Here is a 24,301-nt window from a genome sequence, read left to right as displayed (position 1 = left end):
TTCAGCAGGTGTTGCACCGTGTAACATGGTCGGTTTCGTGAAACTTTTTTGAACTTCCGTTGCGAGACAAGTTTCACGAAAAGTAGAACCGCTTTCTACTTCTGCAACGGCTCGCAACGGTCGCAGTGGTGAAAAAACCAGAGTTTCACCGTGTAACATCACTTCGTGAAACTGGTCTCGTTTGCCGTTGCACACAAGTTTCAGCTTAAAGACGGAGGCTTTACAATATAGCGAATTCCGCCTTTCATCGCTCCCCGCCGCGAGTTACCCCCGCCGTCACCCCCTGGATGAATCAGCTGATTTCAAATCTCTTCAACCAATGAGAGGCAAGCAAATCCCAGATGCCCGTATGCGTTACGTCATTGTAATCAATAAACCATAACAGGCATCTGATCAAGATGGCGGCGGTGAACTGAGGAAGTGGAAATCTACTGGAATTTGCCCTGATATTTGGAGCCGTTGAGTTAATTTCTCAAATTGCGCCATGAGTATCACTTACAAGGAAACAAGTGGACAGATATTGGTTCCAACTAGCGTTTCTGACGGAACATAGCGGCGTATGTAGTTAGAGAACGATCTGAGTCAGCTGAGTTTTACAACTTGGGACAAGCTATGGCTTCCGGAGTGTGTGGACTTTGCTGGGATGCACAACATAAAACAAGCCTCTGTTTATTGTGTTTATTTATACTTCTAGGTTAGTGTGACCGTATTTTTGCGGAAGATCAAGTTAATTGTAGTTTTTTGGCGCACTACTTACGAATGTGTCTGCGTTTGTGTATGTTGATAGGGATTGTGGCTTCGAAATCGCACAACTTCGACTTGAAAAATTGCGCTCAAGATGGCCGAGAATGGTACCGTGCGACGCTTCGAGGGGGCGCTAGGGCGGGAGATTTCTCTATTTTACGAAGAACTAGAAGCATGAAAACATGCAAGGAACTGTGTTGTGGGAGTGATTCATGCGAGTTAGCGTTGCTAGTGAATGGAGGCTGTTTCTCTGTTCAGTGCAAAAGCATCGATGCGTGTACGCCACAAAAAGTCAACAGGTCGGGAATTGTAGCTCCTCGAATTTTTGTGCGTAACGTTGGTAAGTAAATTTTATTCTCAATCTTGCTCAGTAATGATATTTTCTCAGACAAATAGCGATTGGATTGGAAATTTTTATTGCTTTCTTAGTATGGGATGCTCGTAAAGAGATTGAATTAAATGTTAAGATAGTTCCTGCGTGTGTCCTGGAGCAAAGGTAAAAATTTAAATGCTACAGTCCTAACACGTTCCGCAAATAAAAGCCTCGATCTTTCACTGACAATGTGAAAGATCCTTTAAGAAAAAAAGGCAAGAGGTCAAAAGGATCCCTTTGTTCGATGGAGAAATTCCGTGCTGTTGTCTATTGTTTCGATCGATTTCAGATACCTGTGATTCTATTTCTGATTTTGCTTGTGTCATTCTAGAGACCGCGGCCATGGTTTGAAAAATCAACTAGCTGATCAAATATTGTCCTCGATTAATTTGTTGTTCCTTCACCTTGAACAGCTGGGCAAAGTTTAGTGGGCTTTTAAGCCTGTGCAGTTTGAAAGCTAATGTTCGTAAAACCGTGACTGAACAAACCGATGAATTATTTATTGCTTTTGCGATCTCAGAGATATTAAAGCTTAAATCAAAACTTCCTTGATTCTTGTAAATTTTAACTTTTTTAAAATTTATTAAAAAATTCTCTGTGAAATTTGCATGTAATTGTTATGAAATTGACATTGCTATTATTTCATGTTATAACATATTTTTTTAATTAAAAGAGCTTGTCTGCAGTGGCAATCATACAGTGCACACTGCATGACATTGAACTGAATCAAACTCTCTTTCATCAAAGAATATATTGCTGCATGTGTCAAAACCTTGCACCCTGCATAACCATTTGTACACATACAAAAAGGAAATTCACTGTGTGTATGTAATGCATATGCGTTTTAATACTAATAATGCTCTGGGAGATTTGAAATCGAAACTACTCACTTCCTCATTCTGCATTCTGTCCTGTGTTATTCTAGATTTAATTCTTATACTTGTTTTAAAGAGCTGATTTATCTTTTATCCTTGGTTTAGAACTGCATTAAGCATGTTAAAATAAATGAGTTTTCTGCAAGCGTTCCCTGTAAATTTCTGATGGATTTTCCCGTGCTCTCTTTGTGTTTCCTGGTGTTACAAAACCACCTTCAGCCAAGTGATCTAATTAACAATTATTCAACGAGCGCGCTTTGGATATGATATGATAGATAGCCAACTCGGCGCTACGTGCCTCGTTGGCGATAATCATCTCATACCCAACAAGCGTGAGTGGAATAACTGTTTTATTAAAAACAATCAAGAAATCTTGGTAGATTTTGCTGATTTTGCTTTGCAAGAACAATTATTAGAAGACAATTTAATGGTCTCTATTTCTCAGGCATGGTATAATGGCTCATATACCATGGCCGCTAAGCCAATCAAATCACTCAAATTGCATTATGCAATGATCCAGTGTTTAATAATATATAGTGTTCAAGAAAATCCCTGAGATTGTAGAGAATGGTTGCAGAAAACACCCATCGTCTTAAGATGCTTTATGCAAGCAGGCCCTGGATTTCAATTTAGCATTCGTTAGGGCCGGGTTTAGACACCGTACTTCACATGGGCTGAATCGAATTCAAATTTAGACAGATTCAATTAAATTAGTCCTGACTGAATTGATTCAGATGCCAAACTTAATTCATTGAGACATACAGTACTATGACTGAAGAAAATTGCAGTTTTGCTATAATTTATGCATTTGATTGCCCATGTGAAGTATGGCATCTAAATCAAAGATGTTCCACAGCCATAATTCCAGGCTGAGCTAGGCGGGAAAAAGAGCTGAGGCGTCATTCAAATTAAGGCAGCCGTTCTGAATTGATTCAGACACCGTACGTCAAATGAACTTAATTCATTGAATTTGATTCGTCTCATGTGAAGTACCGGGCCAACTGGGCCAAGGATGCCTTTTCTTTTCACAAAGAAAAAAAATCTAGCATGTGCACAGGGTTCAGTGATTTTAGTGGGATATTAATTTTGAGTACCCAGTCTAAACATACAAATGCATTAGAAGTGGTTTTAGGGGCTGTTTACATGGTGGGAGGAAGATCCCAGCACTAGGAAGATCCTAGAGGACGGATCATCCTAGCACCATATGTTTTCTCTATTCATGATCAGTTTACATGCAAAAAGCTGTACTTGGCCCGAGCGCTAGGATCTTCCTAGAGATAGAAACTTCCTAGCTGAGAGAGAGAAAGATCTTAGCACCATGTAAACTACTTTCACTCGGAAGATCCTAGTACAAGGGACAAAAAGAACAAACATGGCAGCAGCTGGGCATTCAGCCGCCAAATGCTGACAGTTAATCTTCTTTTCCTTCTCCACTTGGTAACCACTTTGGCCGAAATTTCTGCATGTAAAGCAAACGACAAGTTTTTCCGCCTTCTCGCATCCTCCTGGTGAACAGGATCTTCCTCTGTAAACGGACCCTTGAACACTCCTTTATATCATAGTGTTAGGGTCAATATTTTACCTATTAGATGAGAGAGGGTGGTGGGGTAAAATTCTATGAGAGTTTGGGGGCATGTTACACCAGAAAGGTTGAAAAAGCAGATTGTGGCAGTAACACAATTCCTATTTTTTTATCTTCCCATTGTGGGAATTGCAATCTTCTTAACCCTCTCCCCTGGATCTGGTCCTTGATTGTGCTGTCAGTATAACTTTATATTCTAAAGCTTGTTGTGATTAATAATGAAGGGAAGCATGCAAAAAAGCCTTAAGTGACATCTGATTGAGTGCTTAATTCTCCCAGTAAATTGCCTTGTTCTCCCTTGTATGAGCAAAGGAGAATTTGACATAAGATCAGATGTCACTTAGGGCTTTTTTCCACTCACCCCTTCAATTACCAATTCAGGTTGTTATAACCAGTGGTACACTGTGATTATTGTAAGCTGACTGTCAGCTACAGTGTACATTCACAAAATTATTATGCATGTACACATATCATAATAATTTCTCAGTCCACCTGGTTGTACTTTTCCATCACCACTACCCACCATGTTATATGGATTATAGTCAGACCTTCCATATGTGACCGTACACGGGAAAACGTACTTTAACGCTTATCCGTTAAATGGCTAAAAACTAACGGGTAGTTAACGGCCTTGAATGCGTTCTAACGGTTTGTCCTAACGGTCTAACGGCAAACTGGTCATGGCAAACGGATCATTTGAGCGTTTTAATGTTTAACCCTAACGCTCTAACGCCTAACTTATTCTGTCTAACGGCTCATGAAAACTTTCTAACGCTTACGCAACCTGTTCTAACGCTTAGCTGGAGCCGTTAAACGGCCGAGAAAAAAATCTAACGCTTACATTAACAACTTGCATGAGCGTTAGAAGCGGTAGATACAGTCTAGTATACCGACAAGATTTTCACGAACTGCCGAGTATCTCACAATCATGTTGCACGATGTGACGTATAAAAAACACACACGAAAATTTAAATTTCATTTTGCATAGTCGCGAATGTCAAATGTTTTCACTGAGGAGCGTTTGACAAGATCTGAATAAAGTCTGAAGCAAATTAATTTTTAGGTTGTCGTGGAGCGAAATGGCCGGATCGGTATAGGCATAAAAGCTTGAAATATTTTCATGTAAACATAGTCAACGAGCGCAAAATGAAAACAAACTGTTCGCACAATTTCTTGCCGCGTCTATTTTTGGCGTCAACATTATTTTGCATTTTGTTTGCAACGGAGTTGACAGGAACTTGCGCATTCACACGCTCTGCTTACTTCGTTTATACTGCCATCAGAAATATAAAAGACTTGAATGAAAGTAATGTTTAAAATTTCATTTTATTTAGTCACGGATGTCAAATGATTCCACCGAGGAGCGTTTGACGGCTTACATGTAATTCCTGTTCAATATCAGGATTTTCTTCAGGATGTCATCAAGCTAAAGAGGTTTTATCACCATGAAAGCTTAAACCAAATACAAGACAACAACCACTTTATAGCAAAAAACGTTCGTGCTGGACATATTTATGTAAACAACTTTCCGCTCGAAAGAGCACACGAAATCAAAGTCGCGACCTGACGCGACAAAGACTTACCACTTGAATTACGACATAAACCACATTATCAGTCAACAGCAAACCAATCGTCAAAACTTTCACTAGACGTACAATAAAATCATTCGATTTGTCTTTTTCCCTCTTGCGACTATGTCGCTCGCTCATGGTCAGTTTCTTTCACAGAAGTTATAACGAATTTGTTTAGGATACGCCTGCGAAAGAGAATTTCGCTCGCTCGTCTGCTTCATGACCTAAAAAGGTCGCTTCGGCGAAATCTTTCTTTACGTACGGAGCAGTGAAATTCTGACTGAAACATGGCTATTTCTCACGCAATTCTAACGGCAGATAGTAAACAGTTGATTTACCCGTTTAATGGAAGGTAATTTTTTCTAACACCTCTGCCAGGCGTTCTAACGGATACAAATTTTGTATTAACGCCTACGCTGTCCGCTCTAACGCTCTAATTCTAACGGCTAACGGATACAGAACTTCGGCTAACGGGTAAACTTTTCGTTCTAACGCTAAACGTTTAAAGCTAACGGTTTTGTTAACGCCTCTAACACCTTTGAAAGAGCTTTCTAACGGGCAGCTAACGGATGGTTAACGGTTTTGCCCGTTTAACGGATAAGCGTTAAAGTACGTTTTCCCGTGTACGGTCACATATGCCCAAGAATTGTAAAATCCCAGATTATCAATTATGTCCCAACCATCCCATGTGTTCCTAAATATTGACCAAAGGTGTTGGTGATTTAGAGGCTTGGTACCAAACTAAACATATTGCCGACATTCCCAGACGGTCAAATGTTATGTGTTTGTATCTCTGGAATAATTGCCATCCATCATGTACATGTAGCAATCTGGGACATGACTTGTTGTGAAACAAGGAATGCTCCCAACTACTAGCTCCAGGTGTCTTGTAGCTTAGTGGTAGGGCATCTTAACTTGTCTAGTAATAATTATTGGAAGGTTATTACAACCTGTAGGTTCAATTCATGTTTCAAGAGAGAACTCAGATTTTTTTTTTTGCAGTAATGCCAGTGGCATTGGCTCAAACAAGACAACCTAATGGTTTATTATTTTAGCTTCCTTGCTTTACACGTTAATTTAACTAATAATTAATTAAATTTATATGACAACACTAAAAGATTGTAATAATCAACATGTAAATAGAAAAAAAGCACAAATAAACATTATCATTATCATAACATTATCATTATCTTCAAAAAGTACTTGTATCAGTCATTTATTTACCAGGCCTATAAAACATACATGTAGCATTGCATGTCTTTCAATGACCGTCATACTGTAGGCTGTAAAAATTTTATTGCTTAACTGGTACAGTGCACATGCAGCTGTTTTCAGAACCCTTATACATGTACACTACATACATGTACAGTGTATATTAATTTTATTTGGTCTGAAGTTTCCATGAAATTATTGGCAGAAGTTCTATATGTATTTTCATTGTTTTTTTTTTTCTTTTTTAATTTCAGCAAAATTTTTAAAGAAAAGAGGACAAGAAAGGTATGTTTGTGTAGTGTAGCTGATCACTGTTTATTATGAAATAAATGACAGTGATTATTATCCAAAGGCTACTCTGATATTATACAGGCTGTACCCAAATTTGAGCTTAGTACAGTAAAACCCGCGTGTAAGAGCCTACATTTTTTTAAGTCTGGCAAAACAGGTTCTTGGATTTTGAGGTAGTTTGTGGCAATTTAGGGTAAGCAGGTTCTTACTTAGGTTCTTAATTTCTATGAAGGAGATGCAGGTGTTTGCAGAAATTTTGAGCCCCCCAAAATATATCACTTTATCCATATTCCTGACGTGAGGTGTTACATTTACGTTGTTAATATTAATGTGAAACCAGAGGAAAAGAAGAGCCCTTTTGTTTTAATATGGTTGCAAATTTGAATATGAAAAGTAAATGCGTGAAACCCATGCACAATTTTACCAAAGAATGTCAGATGTATGGATATAATGATATATTTTGGGGGGTTCAAAATTATTTTCTGCAAACAGCTGTACATGTATAGTTGTTGATTACCAGAAAAATATATAAACTTGTGTTTGGTCCTTAAATATACAGTATTTATTCACAACTGTACTTTATATAGACTCTTTTTTGTTGTAGAAACTAATACTTTTATTTGTAATTACAGTTTGGTATTTTCTTGTAATATAAATTTGCAATCGCAAAGTCAAACTCCTTGTTTAAAATGTTTATCATAATTTAACTGTTACCCACATATAACCTGCTTGATCTTTCTTGGCTAAACAGGGTCTCATATTTTGGGTATTAAAATGGCAAATTTCTGCTAGCAGGTTCTTAAACCACTAGGTTCTTACACGCGGTTTTTTACTGTCAAAAATTTATTAATACGGTACATTGATGGTACATGTATAAAGACTGTTTGATGGAATGTTTCCTTTAGTTACAGAATATATACACATACTATTCAGGGCTGTCATTAAGTTTTCAGCCACATGTTGCATTAAGCTTCTCACCCGTAACAGTTTTGTTAATTTCTGAGTAAAATAACCCTTCAACCATCAAGATCAGCTGTAAGATCAAGGTTCTTTGAAGGGTATTCAGCCGTAACAGGTGTTACGGGTTACGGCTCTTAATGACAGCTCTGCTATTAATAATAATACTGTAGAGTGTCTGGTAATAATCAAAGATTGGGGAGTGTGTTTGATGATCTTGATCCCTCTCCTTTGCCAAGTTGGTGATGATGTCATCCACCCCTGCAAAATCTGCAGAGGATGCCAGATATGCATCCCAAGATCCATTCATTCATTCATTCATTCATTGCCCCCATACAATCTTGACTCCAAACGCAATTAGGAGTGTGTTCTTTCTACATGTACGTTGTAAACAATTGCAGTATCCATGATAACCTGCGATTCAGGAGCTTTGATAACAAAAACTAATTACTTTGAAATAAAACTGATTAATATAATTATGTACATGTACATAAACTGTTGAGACAAAAGCATCTTAATTTGTTTCCTTCCTAGTAAACTTGCATTGGATTATAATGCAGACAAGACACTTATTAGGGAGAAAAGGTACAAAAAAATTATGAAATAAACAACATTTGAAGTCTAATTTCTACTTGTAATACACTTTCAAAAAAGTTCCAAGTTCTATTACAGTAGGCCTACATGCACATGTACAGCAATGTTGTTTATTGCTGATAATAACAATGATGGTGATGGTGGTGATAATGGTATCTCGTGATTGCACTAGCCTGTATGTAATGTGTTGGTGTAGGGTGATTACATCGTCATCACCATCATTGCTCCCTGCACCAGAAAGTGCTCATAAGCTGTTCAGCCGTTTGACTTCATCCGTTCAAAAATTTTCTTCAGCTGCTCAGCTGTTTCACCTCATCCGTTCAAAATTTCCCTTTAGTCGTTTAACCGTTCGACTCCAACCGTTCAAATTTTTTTCTCAAGCCTTTCAGCCATTCACGGTATCCGTTTAAAACTGCTTGTCTATCCGTTTGTCATCCGTTCACATGCCATGCGTTCGAACTGATACCGTAAGGTCACAATATTTGTTATTCTTGAAATGAGAAAATTATCAAAAATTACATATACGTAGGGTATCGTTAAGAAACTGAAATGCGGAGCCCTTTGGTTCAAGAGTGGGGATTTTTTCAGAGGTCTGACCTTTGACTAATACATGTATGCACAGCAACTTTGCCAATGTTTTAACAAAAATTTTCATCAATCAGGGCCTTTCCGCACTAGCACACAACTCAGGAATTGCCTTGTAATAGTCCGCGCAAAATATTTGGTCGAGGCAACTTTTTGTAGTCAAAGTTTGTATCCGCACTCAAAGCTATTTACACTTCACACTCTGTCCAATCTGTCAACAGTTGAAGCACTAGTAATGGCCTAGTTTACAAAAAATAATTGACAAGAAAAACACAATTTTGTTTATTTAATCAATTTTGTCCAGTTTTTACCCGCGGCAAAAATTGTCGGCGGTGCCTTCGAAGATCAACCCGTCTTGAACAAAATTTGTAAAGTCGCCACAAACCATCCGCATTTGTAAGGCATTGATGATGACAGAAAATTTGTCTGAATAAACAGATTTTTCACTAGTGTGGAAAGGCCCTAAGAGGCTAAATGCATTTTTACCAAAAAAAAAAAAAATCTCAGCCAATTTGTTCATTGTCTACTCCTTTAATTGAAGGGGGGCCTGGAAAATAGCCCTAAGTGACTTCTGATATTGCTAGATTCTCCTTCCAAATTGCCTTGTATTCGCTTGTGGCATGAAACAAAAAGAGAATTAGACTTTATATCAAAAGTCACTCAGGGCCTTATGTTGGCGCCCCTTCAATCTTTTCTTGTTTTTAATTTTATTTTTATTATTATGTACTAGACAAGCAAGCTGCCACCATTACCATGGTCACATCTGCAATGACTACCTAGACAAAAACAAGCTTTTGTACATAAGCAAAAGTCCAAAAACACTAGAGGAGAATCTTCGAAGCCCGTTCAGCCTGATCAAGCCGCGACTCCTTAAACAGTGTGCAGAATATGCACTAAAAGCTATCTGTGTCAACACGTATCCCTACTGCTCAAACTCAAGCAAACCAAGCCCAGTAAGACTGTGTAAAGAGGACTGCGAAGAGCTAGAAAACAGCGCTTGTGCATCTGATTTTAAAGTTGCAAGGGAGTTTAATTACTTGGCTGTGATATTACCAAACTGTTCTGCTTTACCACCCAAGGACTCAGTGGAGCCTGAAGGCTGCATCAGCCTGGGTATTTCAGGTAATATTTAAAACTATGTACAGAACATTTACACTTTATTTTCCTTTTCATTTGACCATTGACTGGCCAATTACAAATGTCATATTCGTTCAGTGGTCAGATTTTTATCATCACTAGCAGTACTGGGATAACATTATTACATGTACCATTATTTTCATAAGAAAATGAATGTATATTCATTATTTTAATAAAAGCTGTTCACCCTTTAAGCTCAGTACCGACCATTGTAGGGCTGAGAGCAACCGTCTGGTGTCAAATTTGGCTGACTCAATATTTTAGCCTTGTTTTTCTTGAAGAGTATAATTATGCACTGTCCAGCTGTACACTTTAGCATAAACCAGCAGAAAGTACAAAGTTTTTTTTTTGTTTTGTTTTTTTTGTTTTGGCTTTTTTTTTCTTTTGTGTGTGTGTGCGTTACTCGTGATTTCTCTACCTCCCCTAAATTCCATTTGTTCTGTCTTTGCTTGTAATAACTGTATAATAATATTAATTTTATCCTTAAACAGTTGTAAGTCTGGCCTGCCTAGATTAGCTCTCGCTACCTGCAGGCCAGCCAGTCTTTCTTTTTTGCTTAATTTTTGAATTTTTGAATAAACTTGAACTTGAACTTGAATTTGAAAAGCACAATGTTCTCTCACTGACTAAATTGAAGGCGACATGCACTCCCCATCTTTATGGTGATTAGCAGGGATGGTGCAGTGGTGAGAGTACTTGCCTCCCACCAGTGTGGTGGTGTTGACGCCATAATTTTTTTTTTTTTTATGTGGGCTGAGTTTGTTGTTGGTTCTTGTCCCTGCTTTGAGGGTTTTTCTCGGGGAACTCCGATCTTCCTCCCTCCACAAAGGCCAACATTCCCAAAATTAATGACAATTCGACCTGGAAACAGTGGATTAAAGAGCCACGCTGTGGCCGGGCCACTGAAATTCCCATTAATTTTAATTTATCTTTTATTTATTGTGACATGTTGCTACACTGTACACTAAACAACCAGGGCCCATTTGTTTAAAGCCCGATTAAGCAACATGTAATCCTGGATTAACATGACTTTTGATTTGAGTTTAAATACCAACCAATAAAGATTCTTCCAAAAGATTTTTGTCCTTCAGTATTGACTTAGACTTTTCTTTACCTTTAGCTTGAAATCAGCCTTTTAAACCATTTTTAACGAACATGATGAAAACCTCGTTTAACTTTTAATTGTGAATTAGCGTTAATCAGCTTTCGAAATACCAGGCCCAGATAAATAAAAATTTTAACTTTGTAGGGATTGAGTTTCTTATTAAGGTTTTGTCATTTGTTTCTTCAGCTTCAGATTCGGTATCTGTAGAAACTATGGACCTAAATGAGAATGAAAAAGCAGAAAAGGCCAAAGTGTTAGATGCAGACAGCTCGAAGGATCTCAAGGCAATGTTTGTGGATCATGGCAATGAAGAATCTAATACAACTAAACCTGTGCCTACTGAATATGTGCATTCGACACAAAAGACAACATCTTCCAAAAGAAGCTCAACAAATCAAGCTGCCGTGACAAGGCCTACAAGTGAAACAGATAGGTTGCCAGTAGAATCAGTGATCACAGATGATGATCCTTCAAAGAATCAAAGCTTTCTTCAGGCTTCTTTGGGAGAAATAAACCCGACTGCCCCAGAGCAAAATCAGATGTCTTCTGTTGTTGGGGAAATCAGTCCTGAAACGACTATGATCCCTAGTAATCAAGATGAAGAGAATGTTTCTGAAAAGGTGAGTACAAGTCAATGTTTGTATGTACATTTATTCATTTGATAAATTATTAAAATGAGGCCATTGTTAACAAAATTCACGGTACATGTACATGTATTTATCTACTTATTTTTTTTTAAGCTCTGGTATAATGTTATAATTATTATCAATGACTTGATACCTTGCACATGTTGGATATTATTAATTTTCTTTTATGATTCTTTCCAGTTGTTTACCTGTAGTTCTTTTAATTATTATTTAATATGAATTGTTTTATCAGGGCTTCTGATAGAGTGCGATAAAAAAATGGAAATTATGCGATTTTTTCATGGCAAATTATGCGATAAGAAGGGACTATTATGCGGAAAATTATGCAAATTATGCGATTTTTTCTGGAGCTTTTTTATGCATGTTTTACTAGGTTTCAGAGGAAGAAAACCACTTTTATGCTGTTCAAACGACAATTAGAACATAAAGGAACAATAACTTAGCATCTACGTATATGCATACTTGTAAATTGGAGTAAAACAGGTTAGTATAAGTGTTTTTCGCACGCGCTGATTTCCTGGTTAAACTCTACATGTATTTGTAGAATTTGCTATTTACCTCCCAGTATTTTCTTGCCCTCTCCTTTGCAGTTATATTTACTGGAAGGTGCGAGCTTTTCTTTTCTGTCGAAGACACAAGCGGCGTTTTAACAACAAACTTATCCATGAAGACGTAGTTTTGCATTCGACAAAGGCAGCTACATGATTTGCCTGTCTTGAAGCGCTTTTCCCGGTTTGTTTTTCGCTGATACTTACAACACGAGTATAGATATCATATGTCATCTGTCATGAATATATATCAGCAATTCTGATTTGTCAACTCACAGAAAAGGACTGTTTTTGCCGTACCAATAGGCAATGGCTTTAGAATTAAATTTAGTACCAGGCCCCGACCGCGTAAACACGCAAATAACGCCTTGGAGATCGATTTTAACAACATCGAAGGTTGAAAGGTTTCTGAAGTTTTTGAAAGGTAAAATCACCTTGAAATGACGTGTATCTTCGGATTTTTTAAGCTAAAGCAATCATTTATAGTCTGTTTTGTTCAAATTGTGCGATTTTTCATGCATTATGCGATTTTTTCGGAATTATGTGATCGGATGCGATTTGAGGCCGATTACGCGAAATCGCACCATCGCGTAATATCAGAAGCCCTGTTTTATTATTCCATTTCCTCAAAACATGGCAGCCCTATTATTCTTTTTTTGTGTAGTAAAACACAGTGTAACCCCACTCATGGGTAAAATTAATGAAAGTTTTTAATACTTGGTATCATTAAAGTTCTGCAATAATTTTATTTTATAATATTCAATAAGTGATTAATTATTATGCCTTATTATCTTACCAACCCAAACCTCCTTAAGACCTAATTTTGACTCCCCCTAATTCCTCTATTTCTGAGTACTCAATAGTAAGCTACCACTGTAACAACTGATCCAAATTTTTAGTACAAAATATTTGAATAAACATGGGATGTCTTTGAAAAAAGTACATTAAGCAGTATTTATAATTTTTTTTTAATTTAAAATGTTTTCAGATCAATTTGAACATTTGTAAATTTGTATGTATAGCGCATAACTACATGACGAGATGATCAAATTTACTTTACAGTAGATGTATGTGGGCACTCTCCAGATTGAATTGGAATTTAGAAATGTTTGTTTTGAAAGAGAGGGAAAAAACCAAATTAAGTTCATGTACACATGTACACATGTATTTGCAGTGGAGAAAAACCTCTCAGAGCAAGGACAAGAATCAATAACAAACTCAACCCGCATATGACACTGAGTCTGGGAATCAAACCCGAGCCATATTGGTGGGAGGCGCGTGCTCTCACCACTGCGCCATCCCTGCTCCCCACCAAATGGGGTTCATGGAAAGGCCCTGTAACGCAACTTTTGGGTTGTTGCCTAGATTGAAGTTTTGAATTTGTTTATTTGTATGTGTTGAGTTCTTGGTTTCAAAGCCAAAAAAAATGAAAGGAACACACAAAATTAAAGGCCACGCAATGATTGAAGCTACACTATACAATTAATTTAATTCAATGTTTTTTCGTAGGACATTCCACTCCCATCACCATCAACTTCATCGTTGTCAACAGTTTCTTCAATACAGCAAGATGTAGCAAGTCCTTCAAATGTGCCAACAACTGTAAATATCACAACCGAGGCTGCTGAAGTAAATATGGCCCAGAGCAGTGACAATGTCTCTTCATCAGTTCGTCCTGCAGTTACACTTGGTAAGTGAAGTGATTCGTGGCTCAGGACCAGTAATATATTGCTAAGGCACATTCTGAGTGCTGGATACATGTAACAGTCGGTAACAATGTACATGTACGTGTACCATTACAGTGTAATAGGCCTCAAATCTTATCTGATTGCATGTACATTTTGACAAGTTAAGAACTACAAAGGCTAACGTGAACTAATAATTATTTTTTATGGTTCAGAAGGAAGCTAACCGCGATCACTTTCAATGTAAAGTCATCATAATTTTATTGTATGATCGTGTTGCTGACCTCAATAATTGGAATGTTCTTCAATATTATTTCCCTTGTGGAAACATGAACTAAAATACAACTTGCAAGAGTCATTTCATTTCATAGCAGACCAAAGAAGTCCTCAGAGTACATTTATTGCGGGAGGGTGAACTTCAAACATCCATGTGAAACCGGCTACACAGTCGGAGACAATCCGACGGAACAGTCTGTTGTTTACAAAATGGCCGGGTGCAGATCTTCGCTCCAGAAAAGCAAAACATTAAACTGTTTCCCAAATTGATTTGGGAAGATACTTCGCATTGAAAATGTTCCCGCTCTTCGAGCCGGTCGAGTTTATTTTCAGGACAATTTTTGTAACACGATTGGGTTGAGGTAATTCGAAGCAGGTTCATGACATTTGGCCAATTTAAGATTAAACCGGCAGATGTCTCAAGAGACCTTTCAGATGCATGTAAAATTCCAACATGCACTTGTCATGGAATTCGGAGAAAAGGTGCTATATTTCTTGAAACTGAAGTCAGAATCGTATTTTGGAAATATTTTCAGTGCGTTGTCACAAACATGCAGAAAAGCAGCCTTGATTTTCTCCTTGGATCGAGTTAGTGAAAGGAATCGAGCTTAGAAGACAACATATACATGTATATGCCACAACGTATCAGGTCCTGGATTGAATTTGATCATCCTAATATTATTCATTTTTATTAGTAGTTTAAAAAGCTGCTAAAAAATGTTGTGTGGGACTGATGAACGGAGCAAAAAAACGCTTATAACATGTATGTTACAGATTAAGCTTTTGACACAAAAAACGAACCATGAAATCAGTTTAAGACTGAACGACACGCAGTAAAGAAAGATTTACTACAGTGTCCCGGGTTTAAGTGCAGTAAGTATGGGCTTTAAATTCAGATAGAGTACAGAAATTTTTTACGTAATAAATATAATAGATAATAGATATTTTGGACTATTTGGACGAGATTCATATCCAGTTTGGTTTTTTTTGTTTTTCAATTTTTCCCTAATGAAAATGTTTGGACAATAAAGCCATCACAGACCATACGTGATCACGCACCATAGAGAATCATAGTCACTGGTCAGGAGTGGTCACACCAATCACACATTGCTAAAGGCAAGATCATGGTGAAAGGAGTGATCGTGAACGCCCTTGTGATCACATACATGTACAGTGTATGATACTGCTTTGCAACATGAAAATCATGTACTCTATATATAACTATTGTGTGGAATAGTGCTAAAAAAAGTAATATTATTTTGTTAATCAATTTTGCAGGGCCTGTTACCAATAAAACTGATTCTGTTTTAAAGGGTAAGGTGACTTACTTGAAAGGAATTGCTTGAACTGTTATACACTGTAATAACAAAATATGTGTTATATAATTATATAACAAAAATAATAATTTAGTACACAATCATGCAAACCATAAGCAAGCAGCATATGCAGCATGGTTTTGAATGTAAACTCTATTTAATTACCTGTTGCAAATATTCCTTGGTTTTAAATTTCTCTTGTTTTTGGTTTTCACCGTGTGCATAGCAGACCTTGTACATTTTGGGAGTACATGTACATGTATTTGCTACATGTGTTTAAAGCTTCTCTTGATACAGGAAAATACAATTTTGTACTCATCCCAAAAGTGTACATCTTTAGTGTGCACTGGGTGATTGTTAACCGTGATTGGTTGGTTTGATTGATTGATTGACTGACTGACGCCATTTATTCATACTGAATTCATTTACTGTGTTAATGTTGCTATGTTTCTGACAGATACCACAACTGAGAAGCCACCACTAAAGCCTTCCACACCAGTAGGTTAGTTCATACAATTTGAAAATACAGTAGAATCCCGTCAATACAAGCACCAATGGGTCCCCAAAAATTGGCTGTATTATCGGGGCAGGGTCAAATTCCATGGCTTAAGGGTGGTAATGCCAAAGTAGATCACATTCGCACTTCCAGAACAACCCATTAGATGTACTGTACGGAATTGTACAAAATACTTGAACTTAGTAGTATCAATCATCTTTGTTGCGAAGCACATTGACTTAATCGCTTCGTAATTTGCCTATTAAAAGCAGATGTTAGCGTCAAGATTTACTGTGATTCCTTTGTCATGTTTGTAATGAAAACAGGGAGGAGTGTTGCTGACTTTGTAAACTTAAGGAAATCGGTTGTTTGATTAGAGTAAATGGTAGAGGTCAATGAAATTGACGTGTCACAGGCGTTTTGGTTTTCTAAATTTAGCGTGACTTCCCTTATTAACCGGGTGAAATTATAAAGGATTGTACAGTTTGGGATTTCAAAATGTGGCCGTTGGCCGTATTAACGGGTGACCATATTAACAAGGGTTTTTGTAATAAGAAATTGTATGGCCCTTTTACCGGGCCAAAAAAATTGTCAAATACTTGTGAATTGTTCGTGGCTAGTCTGATGCGGCATTTCGTCTCGGCCAAGAGACTCTTCAGGGACCTTTAGAATTTGTAGGCAAACTCGTTGAGCATCACGAAGTCCCGTTCGCAAATTCAAGAAAAAAAAAATTGGCCATAATAACGGAGGTGACCGTATTACCAAGGTGGTCGTAAGGCGGGGTTCCACTGTGCATATTATACAGTGTGTTAATTCTTAACAATAACTTACAAAAAAGTTATGTTTTTTTTTAATATGATTGTACAAACACGGCACATTGTGCATGTGTTTTTTGAAAGGGAATAAGGTAACAATATATGGCATTCCATTTCACTTATTTTCTCTCAGCACCACGCCCATCCCTTCAAGTTTCTGCTGGTGATAACAAGGTACTGACATTGCCAGTGAACACTGTAAGCTTGTACGCCAGTGCGTGGCCCAAAGAGACAGCAGGTAATCATTTCATGTGATGTTTCACACCCTCTTATTGTCTCTACTATTGAGGCATTACCAGTGTGGAAAATACATGTAGATCATTGAACATTGTCTGACCATATGGATGCATGTACATTTACAAATTCTGGAATGTTTGAACTGTAATTAAGGATGTTCCCTTAAAAAAAAAACCAAGGAGACCACAAGGTAGGGGTATAGAATGGTCTTTGAAAAATGATGGGTCTCGGCAAATTTTCGGCAAGTCTCGAAATCTCGGCATCTCAAACTGGAGTCTCGGAATCTAGAGCTCGAAAAAATAAAATGGGTCTTGGAATCTCGCATTTTGAAATTTGAATCTCGGAGTCTCGCAAACCAAGCGAAAATGAATTAACCGTCCTAAACTGACAACAAACAATAAATATCTTGAAAAACGGCTCAACATCGCAATCGCTTCTGCAGCTTCTGTTAAACATGTAAGCTTGGATAAATTCTGCTCGTAAATTGCCGTACTGTGCTTTTCGGCAGTGTTAGTAAAAAACACGTTTTGCATCGCGACGTCTCAGGCTCGGATTTAGAAAAAGTAGTTAAGTCTCGGTCTCGGATTTTAAATGAAGGTCTCGGTGTCTCGGCGGGTCTCAGATTTTACGATTCTTTACCCCTCAAGGTGAAAAGTCAAGAAGTTAGGAGCGCAACATGTAAAGTGTCAGTTGCCTGCAGTTCTTTAATTATTCCCTGAATTTTTCTATTCTTCCATTTCCTCAATAGATACCAGCCCTATCATTCTTTTTCTGGACATAAAACTACAGCTGTAAAGTGAAATCCATGAACTCATTACCAGGGCCTCCAAGTGGTCGGCCTTGTGGTTAGGAGCCATATTTGTTTCTAGGTGTAACTGCAATAGACCCGTCTCCAAAATGCTGGCAACAGATTTGAATGAGTTAAAATTGAACTGAATGAAAAAATGATACCAGCACTGGAAAGAGCACCTTTACTTTACAGCGTATTAGGTGTTATATCAGCTTAGGAAATGTTAGATGAAATTTGTGACAAATTTACAGACGTTTGTATGACTGGGGGTACCGGACGTCATACCCCCAGTCATATAAACGTCTGTAAAGTTTTCATTTTTCAACTTACATTTTCTCAGCTGATATTACACCTGATAAGCTGAAACTGTGCAGGGTTACTAAAGTAAAAGTGCTGTTTCTAATGCTGGTATACGTTTTTAATTTTAACTTATTTGAATTTTTGGCCGCCATTTTGGAGAAGGGTCTATTGTAGAAGCTGGGCCAAAAACAGCCAATGACTAGCCTTTAAGTCTTTTCAATCAACAAAACTACAAAACACCTACATGTACAATGTAACGCTGGATGTTGTTCAATCTATGATTTAGAAAATCCCTACACATACCACTGGCAGCAGATCTCAGCTCCTGAAGGTAGTCATGGTTACATGGAAGGACAGGACTCTAGAAGAGTTATACTCAGTCAGGTATATTTTTATTTTCATGTATGACAGTCAATCTAGTGCAGATCAGGCATGTCGTTGACCGCCACAAACAAAAAAATTCATTTCATAATAATTATTGTACAAATTAACTTTAAACCGTCATGTACATGCATGCATGTACAGCGTATTATTATCATCATCATCACCATCATCATCATCATCATCATCATCACTCATTCTCTTTCTCATTATGAAATATAATTAATATAATAATAATAATAATAATAATAATAATAATAATAATAATATTATTATTATTATTATTATTTTGGCTTTCACTAGCCTCAGCAATCTCAGTTTGAAATAGAAAAACAAACATTCAAAGAAACAAAAACAAACAAACAACGCTAGCGCACAGTTGTATCATTATAAAACACAAAATTAATTTGTTTCTTCACAGCTTGACCAGACAGGTGTGTACCAGTTCAAGGTGAAGGTCATAGGATCAGACCAAGCTTATGGATTTGCATTCATAAATGTCACTGTAGTTCCAGGTAAACTACAACTATGTACAGGTGTCCATGTACACTGTATATATCAAAGGCACTGTAACTATGGTAAAAAAGTTTATAATAACTAGTACAGTCGAACCTCCGCTAACGGACACTTCCCATAATCGGACACTTAGGACCATGTTCTCAACTACATCCAACACTACATTAATTTTTTGACCTCCTATAAGTGGACACCTCTCTTAAGCGGACATTTTTTGTGGCCCTAGGGATGTCCATTTGCAGGAGACTCGACTGTAAGAATATAAATTTGAATATATGATTCCAACTTTCTCGGGTTGTGTTTGCTTGCAGTAGTCTTAACTGTCTTCCATTGTAATTTTTTTATTATTTGCATGTCATGTCTGTAGCTCCTCGTGTGAACAAGCCACCTCGTGCTGACATCTCCCCCAAAGAACAGACCATCACTCTTCCAACTAATGAAGTGGTCCTTGATGGATCAAGTGAGTATTTTTGTTGCAACATACACTGTACATGTATTTATTTAGCAATATCTCAAAAATACATGTACTGTTGTGACCACACTTTGCCAATGATCACCTCCACACTACATGTATGTGCTTACGAAACCCTCTTTTTGTCTATTTTATCATCATCATCATTATTATTATTATTATTATTATTATTATTATTACCATCATCTTAAGTAATTTTCGTAATTTTAGTGGGTAATGGTAGTGATATCCGCGTATATTTTTAGTAAGAGTTGTTTTTCTTTAAGGACCTTATTTTTAGTTCCAAATATTTTTTACCCAGAATGCGATCATGATTTTTTTTTTTATAACAAATAAGAATATTGCCGTAACTTTATGACATTTGTTTATTCTTCAACAAAATTGTGCTTGAAAATAGCTCTGTTGTGCTTGACAATAGTATCTTTTTTAATCGAAATGAATTGTAAATAGGTTTTAATAGCTGTTTTTTCTACTTTTAACTTGTAAATAACAATTTCCTTGGGATATGTTAATAAAGAGATTTATTATTATTATTATTATTATTATTATTAAACTCAAGGAAAAGACTGTGTTACGACAATGTTGAAATATTGTAAAATTGGTAGAAAGGCTTCTCATTTCTTTGAAACTGCTTTTGGAATAACATTCCTCAGTCAAATCCACTTAAAAAATGTTCAGAAAAGCACTCTATCACTATCACCTTGCTAAATATTAATGATACATGTACATTCCTTGCTCAATATTAATGATGCATTATTCACCTATAGATTCGTTTTCAAGTAGACTCTTTATCTTATTTTTTTTTTCCTTTTGCTTTTCTTTCTATTTTTCTGTGCTACTTACATGTAATTTTAACTTTTAAATAAACAGTTGATTGGCCTATTATAAGGGGTGCAGTATTAGTTTTACTAGAGGTGCCCCTCTCCTCTCCTCCCCAATATGAATTAATATTTTTATTCCAGTTAATTGTAATTGTTTATTTAATTTTTGTAACTGTTTAATATTTGTGAATGATGTACATGTATTATTCAATAAGTGGCACAGGCATACTCGGAAAAAAATCTGAGTGCTCCTATCAGGGGTCGAACCTAAGACCTTCCAATTACTAGGTCGGATGCTTTACCACTGAGCTACAGGAGACTTGTGGGAGCTAAGGTCATTAAAGAAGGTTTATGGGACAAACATCCTTTATACTGCGTACTGCTAGGATATTTAATACTTGTGTATTAGTATTAGGAGTGGAGAAACCAAATAAAATAAAAGGAACTTATTTCATTCATTCGTTCGTTCGTTCGTTCGCTCGTTTATTTATTTATTTATTTATTTATTTATTTTTCAGAGAGTTCAGATGATGATAAGATCACTCAGTACAAATGGGAAGAGGTGAAAGGACCTCTAAACAACAAGAACAAGATGATGAGTTCAGGAGTTGACTCGTCAGTGCTACAGCTCAAGTCGCTTGTGCCTGGAATATACACCTTCAAGTAAGTTGATGGAACCTGGGATAAAGGACAAGTATGTAGTGTTGGTATCATTCCGTAGCATGGCAGTTTAATTTATTAGCTGGTTTCCCTACAGGTTTGAGCTCGTTACCCGTTTGTACATCTTGAGTGGATTTAGACAACTTGGAGAAAGCGATAACCGTATCTAGACCAGTGGGGGGGGGGGGGGGGGGGGAATCTGCCCTTGACGACTTTGAACCTGAATGACTTTTTCTTATAATTATTTGAGCAAGTGGCATGAAATTTCTGAACTTTTTCAGAAATAATTATTTGTCTGAGAGAAATAATATGGTAGTGTATATTGACTTTGATGTTACCATGGCAACCAAGTTTTGACAGGTAGTTTTTGGAAAATCCCTTTTTAAAATGAAGGAATTTAATTACTTTTCTTGCTATAACGTTTTTTTTGTTTTTAGCTGATATTAGTGTTCCTTTATTGGTTTTGATTACTTTTCGTTCAATTTTGGTGCTTTTCTGACGTTTTGGGGAAATCCAGAAATCCAAGATCTACATGTATGGTGATCCAAGATGACCGCCATTAGGCAATCATGACGTAATCACGACCTGTATGATGTCATGGTTTCCCGTTGCAGACCTTAAAGGAAGCATACTCGGTCGTTCTATCTATCCTTTAAGCCTCATTGTCTTAGTTTTTATACTTGCAAAGTTATGATGCCAGGTGGGGGGCACTATCATGAAACAAATCCTTTTAATCTGGGACCAGATTGCTTAGACAAGCCTGTGCCTCTTTAGAACCATTCTGCTGCACTGCCCCCAAAACATGTGATGTGATTTTAATCAAAATTTAATGAATTATGCCCTGTATCTGCTATGCTTACAGGCTGACTGTCACTGACTCAGATGGTGAATCAGATTCAACCACAGCAACAGTGACTGTCAATGATGGTTAGAAAAATTATTCATTTCTTATTACTTGTTACTGTTACATGTATGCCCCTTGACCAGCTTATTGGAGGAAGTTGAACAGCAAGGGAGGAATAATAAGGATTTAATTCTTCAATCAAATTATTGCTCACAAGCAAATTCTTTAGACAACTTGAGTGTTGGCTTGTATCTCAAGTTAGTCTTAAACAGGAAGCACACTTGACAACAGTGAGATGTAAAATTACGTTTATGGCAAACGGCGAATGGCAGAAATGACCACGTGACCATGTCTATCCTATATTTGCTGATCTCTGTCTTCAGTTTTTTCAGTAAAATTGATTAGTTTTGCGTTAGCATAAAAGGCCAGGCTCCGGTAGTTCAAAAAGTGGATAACGCTATATAGTGGATAAATCGCTATCCAGAGGATAAAATGTACTCCAACCAATACATTTTATCTACTGGATAGCGATTTATCTGCGCACTGGATAAAGCTCTTTGGACAACTGGGGCCAGAAGGCCAGAATTGCTTTGCACTATTCTCATTTATTCTCGTTTTATCAAGAAAACGTCAGTGCGAATTTTACCTTTGCTGTTAAAGCGATTCTAAACCTCTCTAATGTCTTCTTGTTTCTCCTCAACAGAGAAGGATTACTCTCCTGTGGCACGTGCTGGGAATGACGTAGTGATTGTACTTCCTGTGGACCATGTGACACTGTATGGTAATGGCAGTACTGATGACAAGGTACAGTCGTACAACAACTCCCGAGACATTTTCTCAGTCCTGTTGTTGTCTTCACGTTTTAAAGTTTGTTCATACACTAAGGTTGTTTTGTGTTACTGTTCCAGGGCATTGTTGGCTATGAGTGGAGCAAGACTCCTTCCAGTCCGGCTGTAGGTGACATGCAGGTGTGTACAGTAAAGGTTTTACGTAATTTAATGGGACACTGCCACGGCGATTTTGCTGTATTTTGGTCAAAAATATTCAAATATTTGACAATGAACCCTTTTTCTAACATGAAATTGTAGGGTCAGTTGTTAAAAGACAGTTTAGACGGTGTTTAACAAAACCACATTCTAAGCCATTTTCAATTTTGTCCACAGTCATATCAAAACGTTGTCTGCTGTTTACAGTAACAAGAAGGCTTGCATCCTTGACTAGAAAACTATTTATCTCCCTAAAATAAGCCACTTATCAACAGATTTGGAGGCCCACTTATTGTCTTAAACCGCGGCCTAAGGTAGACTATGTTTAAATAAATGGCCCTTAGTTTTTCCCGTTGGGGAGACTTGCACCGTTTGCAACGTCTTACATGGTTGGTCGAGAGGACAAAAGAACGAACAAAAGAACAATGCGCCTAGACACAAAAAACAATGGAGCTGCAGGTTATCAGGGTCCAGTGAAAATAGGGCTGAGAAAAGGTGGAGGCCTACTGTTCCCGTTCAGATAATATTATCCTTCTGGTTTGTTTAGGGTACAAGCTCTCCAACCCTCAAAGTGTCTAACATGGTTGTGGGTGACTACACGTTTGTGCTGAAAGTCACTGACACAGGTGGACAGACGGCCAGCTCCAGTGTGACTGTGGTAGTCCAGCCTGAGAAGAATGCGCCTCCTGTGGCAGTAGCTGGCTCTGATAAGGTGAGCTTGGGTATCTTGTGTATGTGTTAGATGCTGGGTCAAAGTACAACTTAGAAATGTTGGTTTTTGAGGAGATGAGAAAACTGGGGTACCCGGGGAGGAGCCTCCCAGAGCAACTGAACCACGTGCAGGGTTCGTACTGGTCATGGAAAAGCTACAAAGGAAATTTTGTAATTTCAATTTGCAGGCCAAGTAAGTCATGGATTGTAATTGTGGATCATGGAAAGTCGTTGAAAATTGTGTTTATGGAGAAAACTATCTAATGCCCTGTTTACAACAAGGCTTAAACACGTTTAAAAGCTGTTTAGTTAAACACAGTTTAAAATTGTTTCCTTCATAAAAGCTGCTTTGAGATTTTTGTCGACCACAGATTTAGCACAACTTTTAGAAAGTATAAGTTAAAGTTTACTTCAATCCTATGTCAAAGCCAATGGTTCAGCTTTCTGTTACCAATTTTCATTCCGTTAAACCTGGTTTAATTAAACATGTTTTGTTGGTGTGAATAGGGCTTTAAGAAAGCGTTCTTTTAGGGAATAAAAAAGGAAGAAGATGAACGAAAGGCACCAAGAAACAGATTTTTTTACTCAGTAGAAATAAACACTGCACATTTTGACACTGTAAAATATGAACGCTTTGTCATGAAAAACTTGAATAGGTCATGGACAAGGTCATGGATTTTTAAAATCCCATCTGAGTACGAACCCTACACATATGACGTCAGATCCCTGAATCGAACCCAGGACGCTGAGTGTTCTCACCACTGTGCGATCCCT

At 37.4% G+C, this 24,301-nt stretch overlaps 1 protein-coding gene across 2 annotated transcripts in view; it reads left to right on the top strand.

Moving 5' to 3' along the window:
- Nucleotides 1-388: 388 nt before the first annotated feature.
- Nucleotides 389-24,301, top strand: part of LOC146466662 (dyslexia-associated protein KIAA0319-like protein) — a 37,389-nt gene continuing 13,476 nt past the window's right edge. For both annotated transcript variants that reach the window (XM_085126974.1, XM_085126973.1), the window contains exons 1-18: nt 389-694; nt 788-1,084; nt 6,612-6,642; nt 8,140-8,190; nt 9,515-9,906; nt 11,213-11,646; nt 13,731-13,911; nt 15,461-15,496; nt 15,956-16,000; nt 16,943-17,047; nt 18,423-18,520; nt 18,939-19,032; nt 19,401-19,493; nt 20,845-20,989; nt 21,849-21,913; nt 22,534-22,634; nt 22,739-22,798; nt 23,364-23,528. In XM_085126974.1, coding sequence (XP_084983100.1) covers nt 613-694; nt 788-1,084; nt 6,612-6,642; nt 8,140-8,190; nt 9,515-9,906; nt 11,213-11,646; nt 13,731-13,911; nt 15,461-15,496; nt 15,956-16,000; nt 16,943-17,047; nt 18,423-18,520; nt 18,939-19,032; nt 19,401-19,493; nt 20,845-20,989; nt 21,849-21,913; nt 22,534-22,634; nt 22,739-22,798; nt 23,364-23,528 — 2,475 coding nt within the window. In that variant the 5' untranslated portion in view covers nt 389-612. The remainder of the gene's footprint in view (nt 695-787; nt 1,085-6,611; nt 6,643-8,139; nt 8,191-9,514; nt 9,907-11,212; nt 11,647-13,730; nt 13,912-15,460; nt 15,497-15,955; nt 16,001-16,942; nt 17,048-18,422; nt 18,521-18,938; nt 19,033-19,400; nt 19,494-20,844; nt 20,990-21,848; nt 21,914-22,533; nt 22,635-22,738; nt 22,799-23,363; nt 23,529-24,301) is intronic.

Source organism: Pavona decussata, unplaced genomic scaffold, assembly GCF_977016875.1.
Source record: "Pavona decussata unplaced genomic scaffold, jaPavDecu1.1 SCAFFOLD_142, whole genome shotgun sequence".
Taxonomy (NCBI): Eukaryota; Metazoa; Cnidaria; class Anthozoa; order Scleractinia; family Agariciidae; genus Pavona; species Pavona decussata.
The sequence above is the reverse complement of the archived record's forward strand: the minus strand, read 5'-3'. Positions and strand labels throughout refer to the sequence as shown.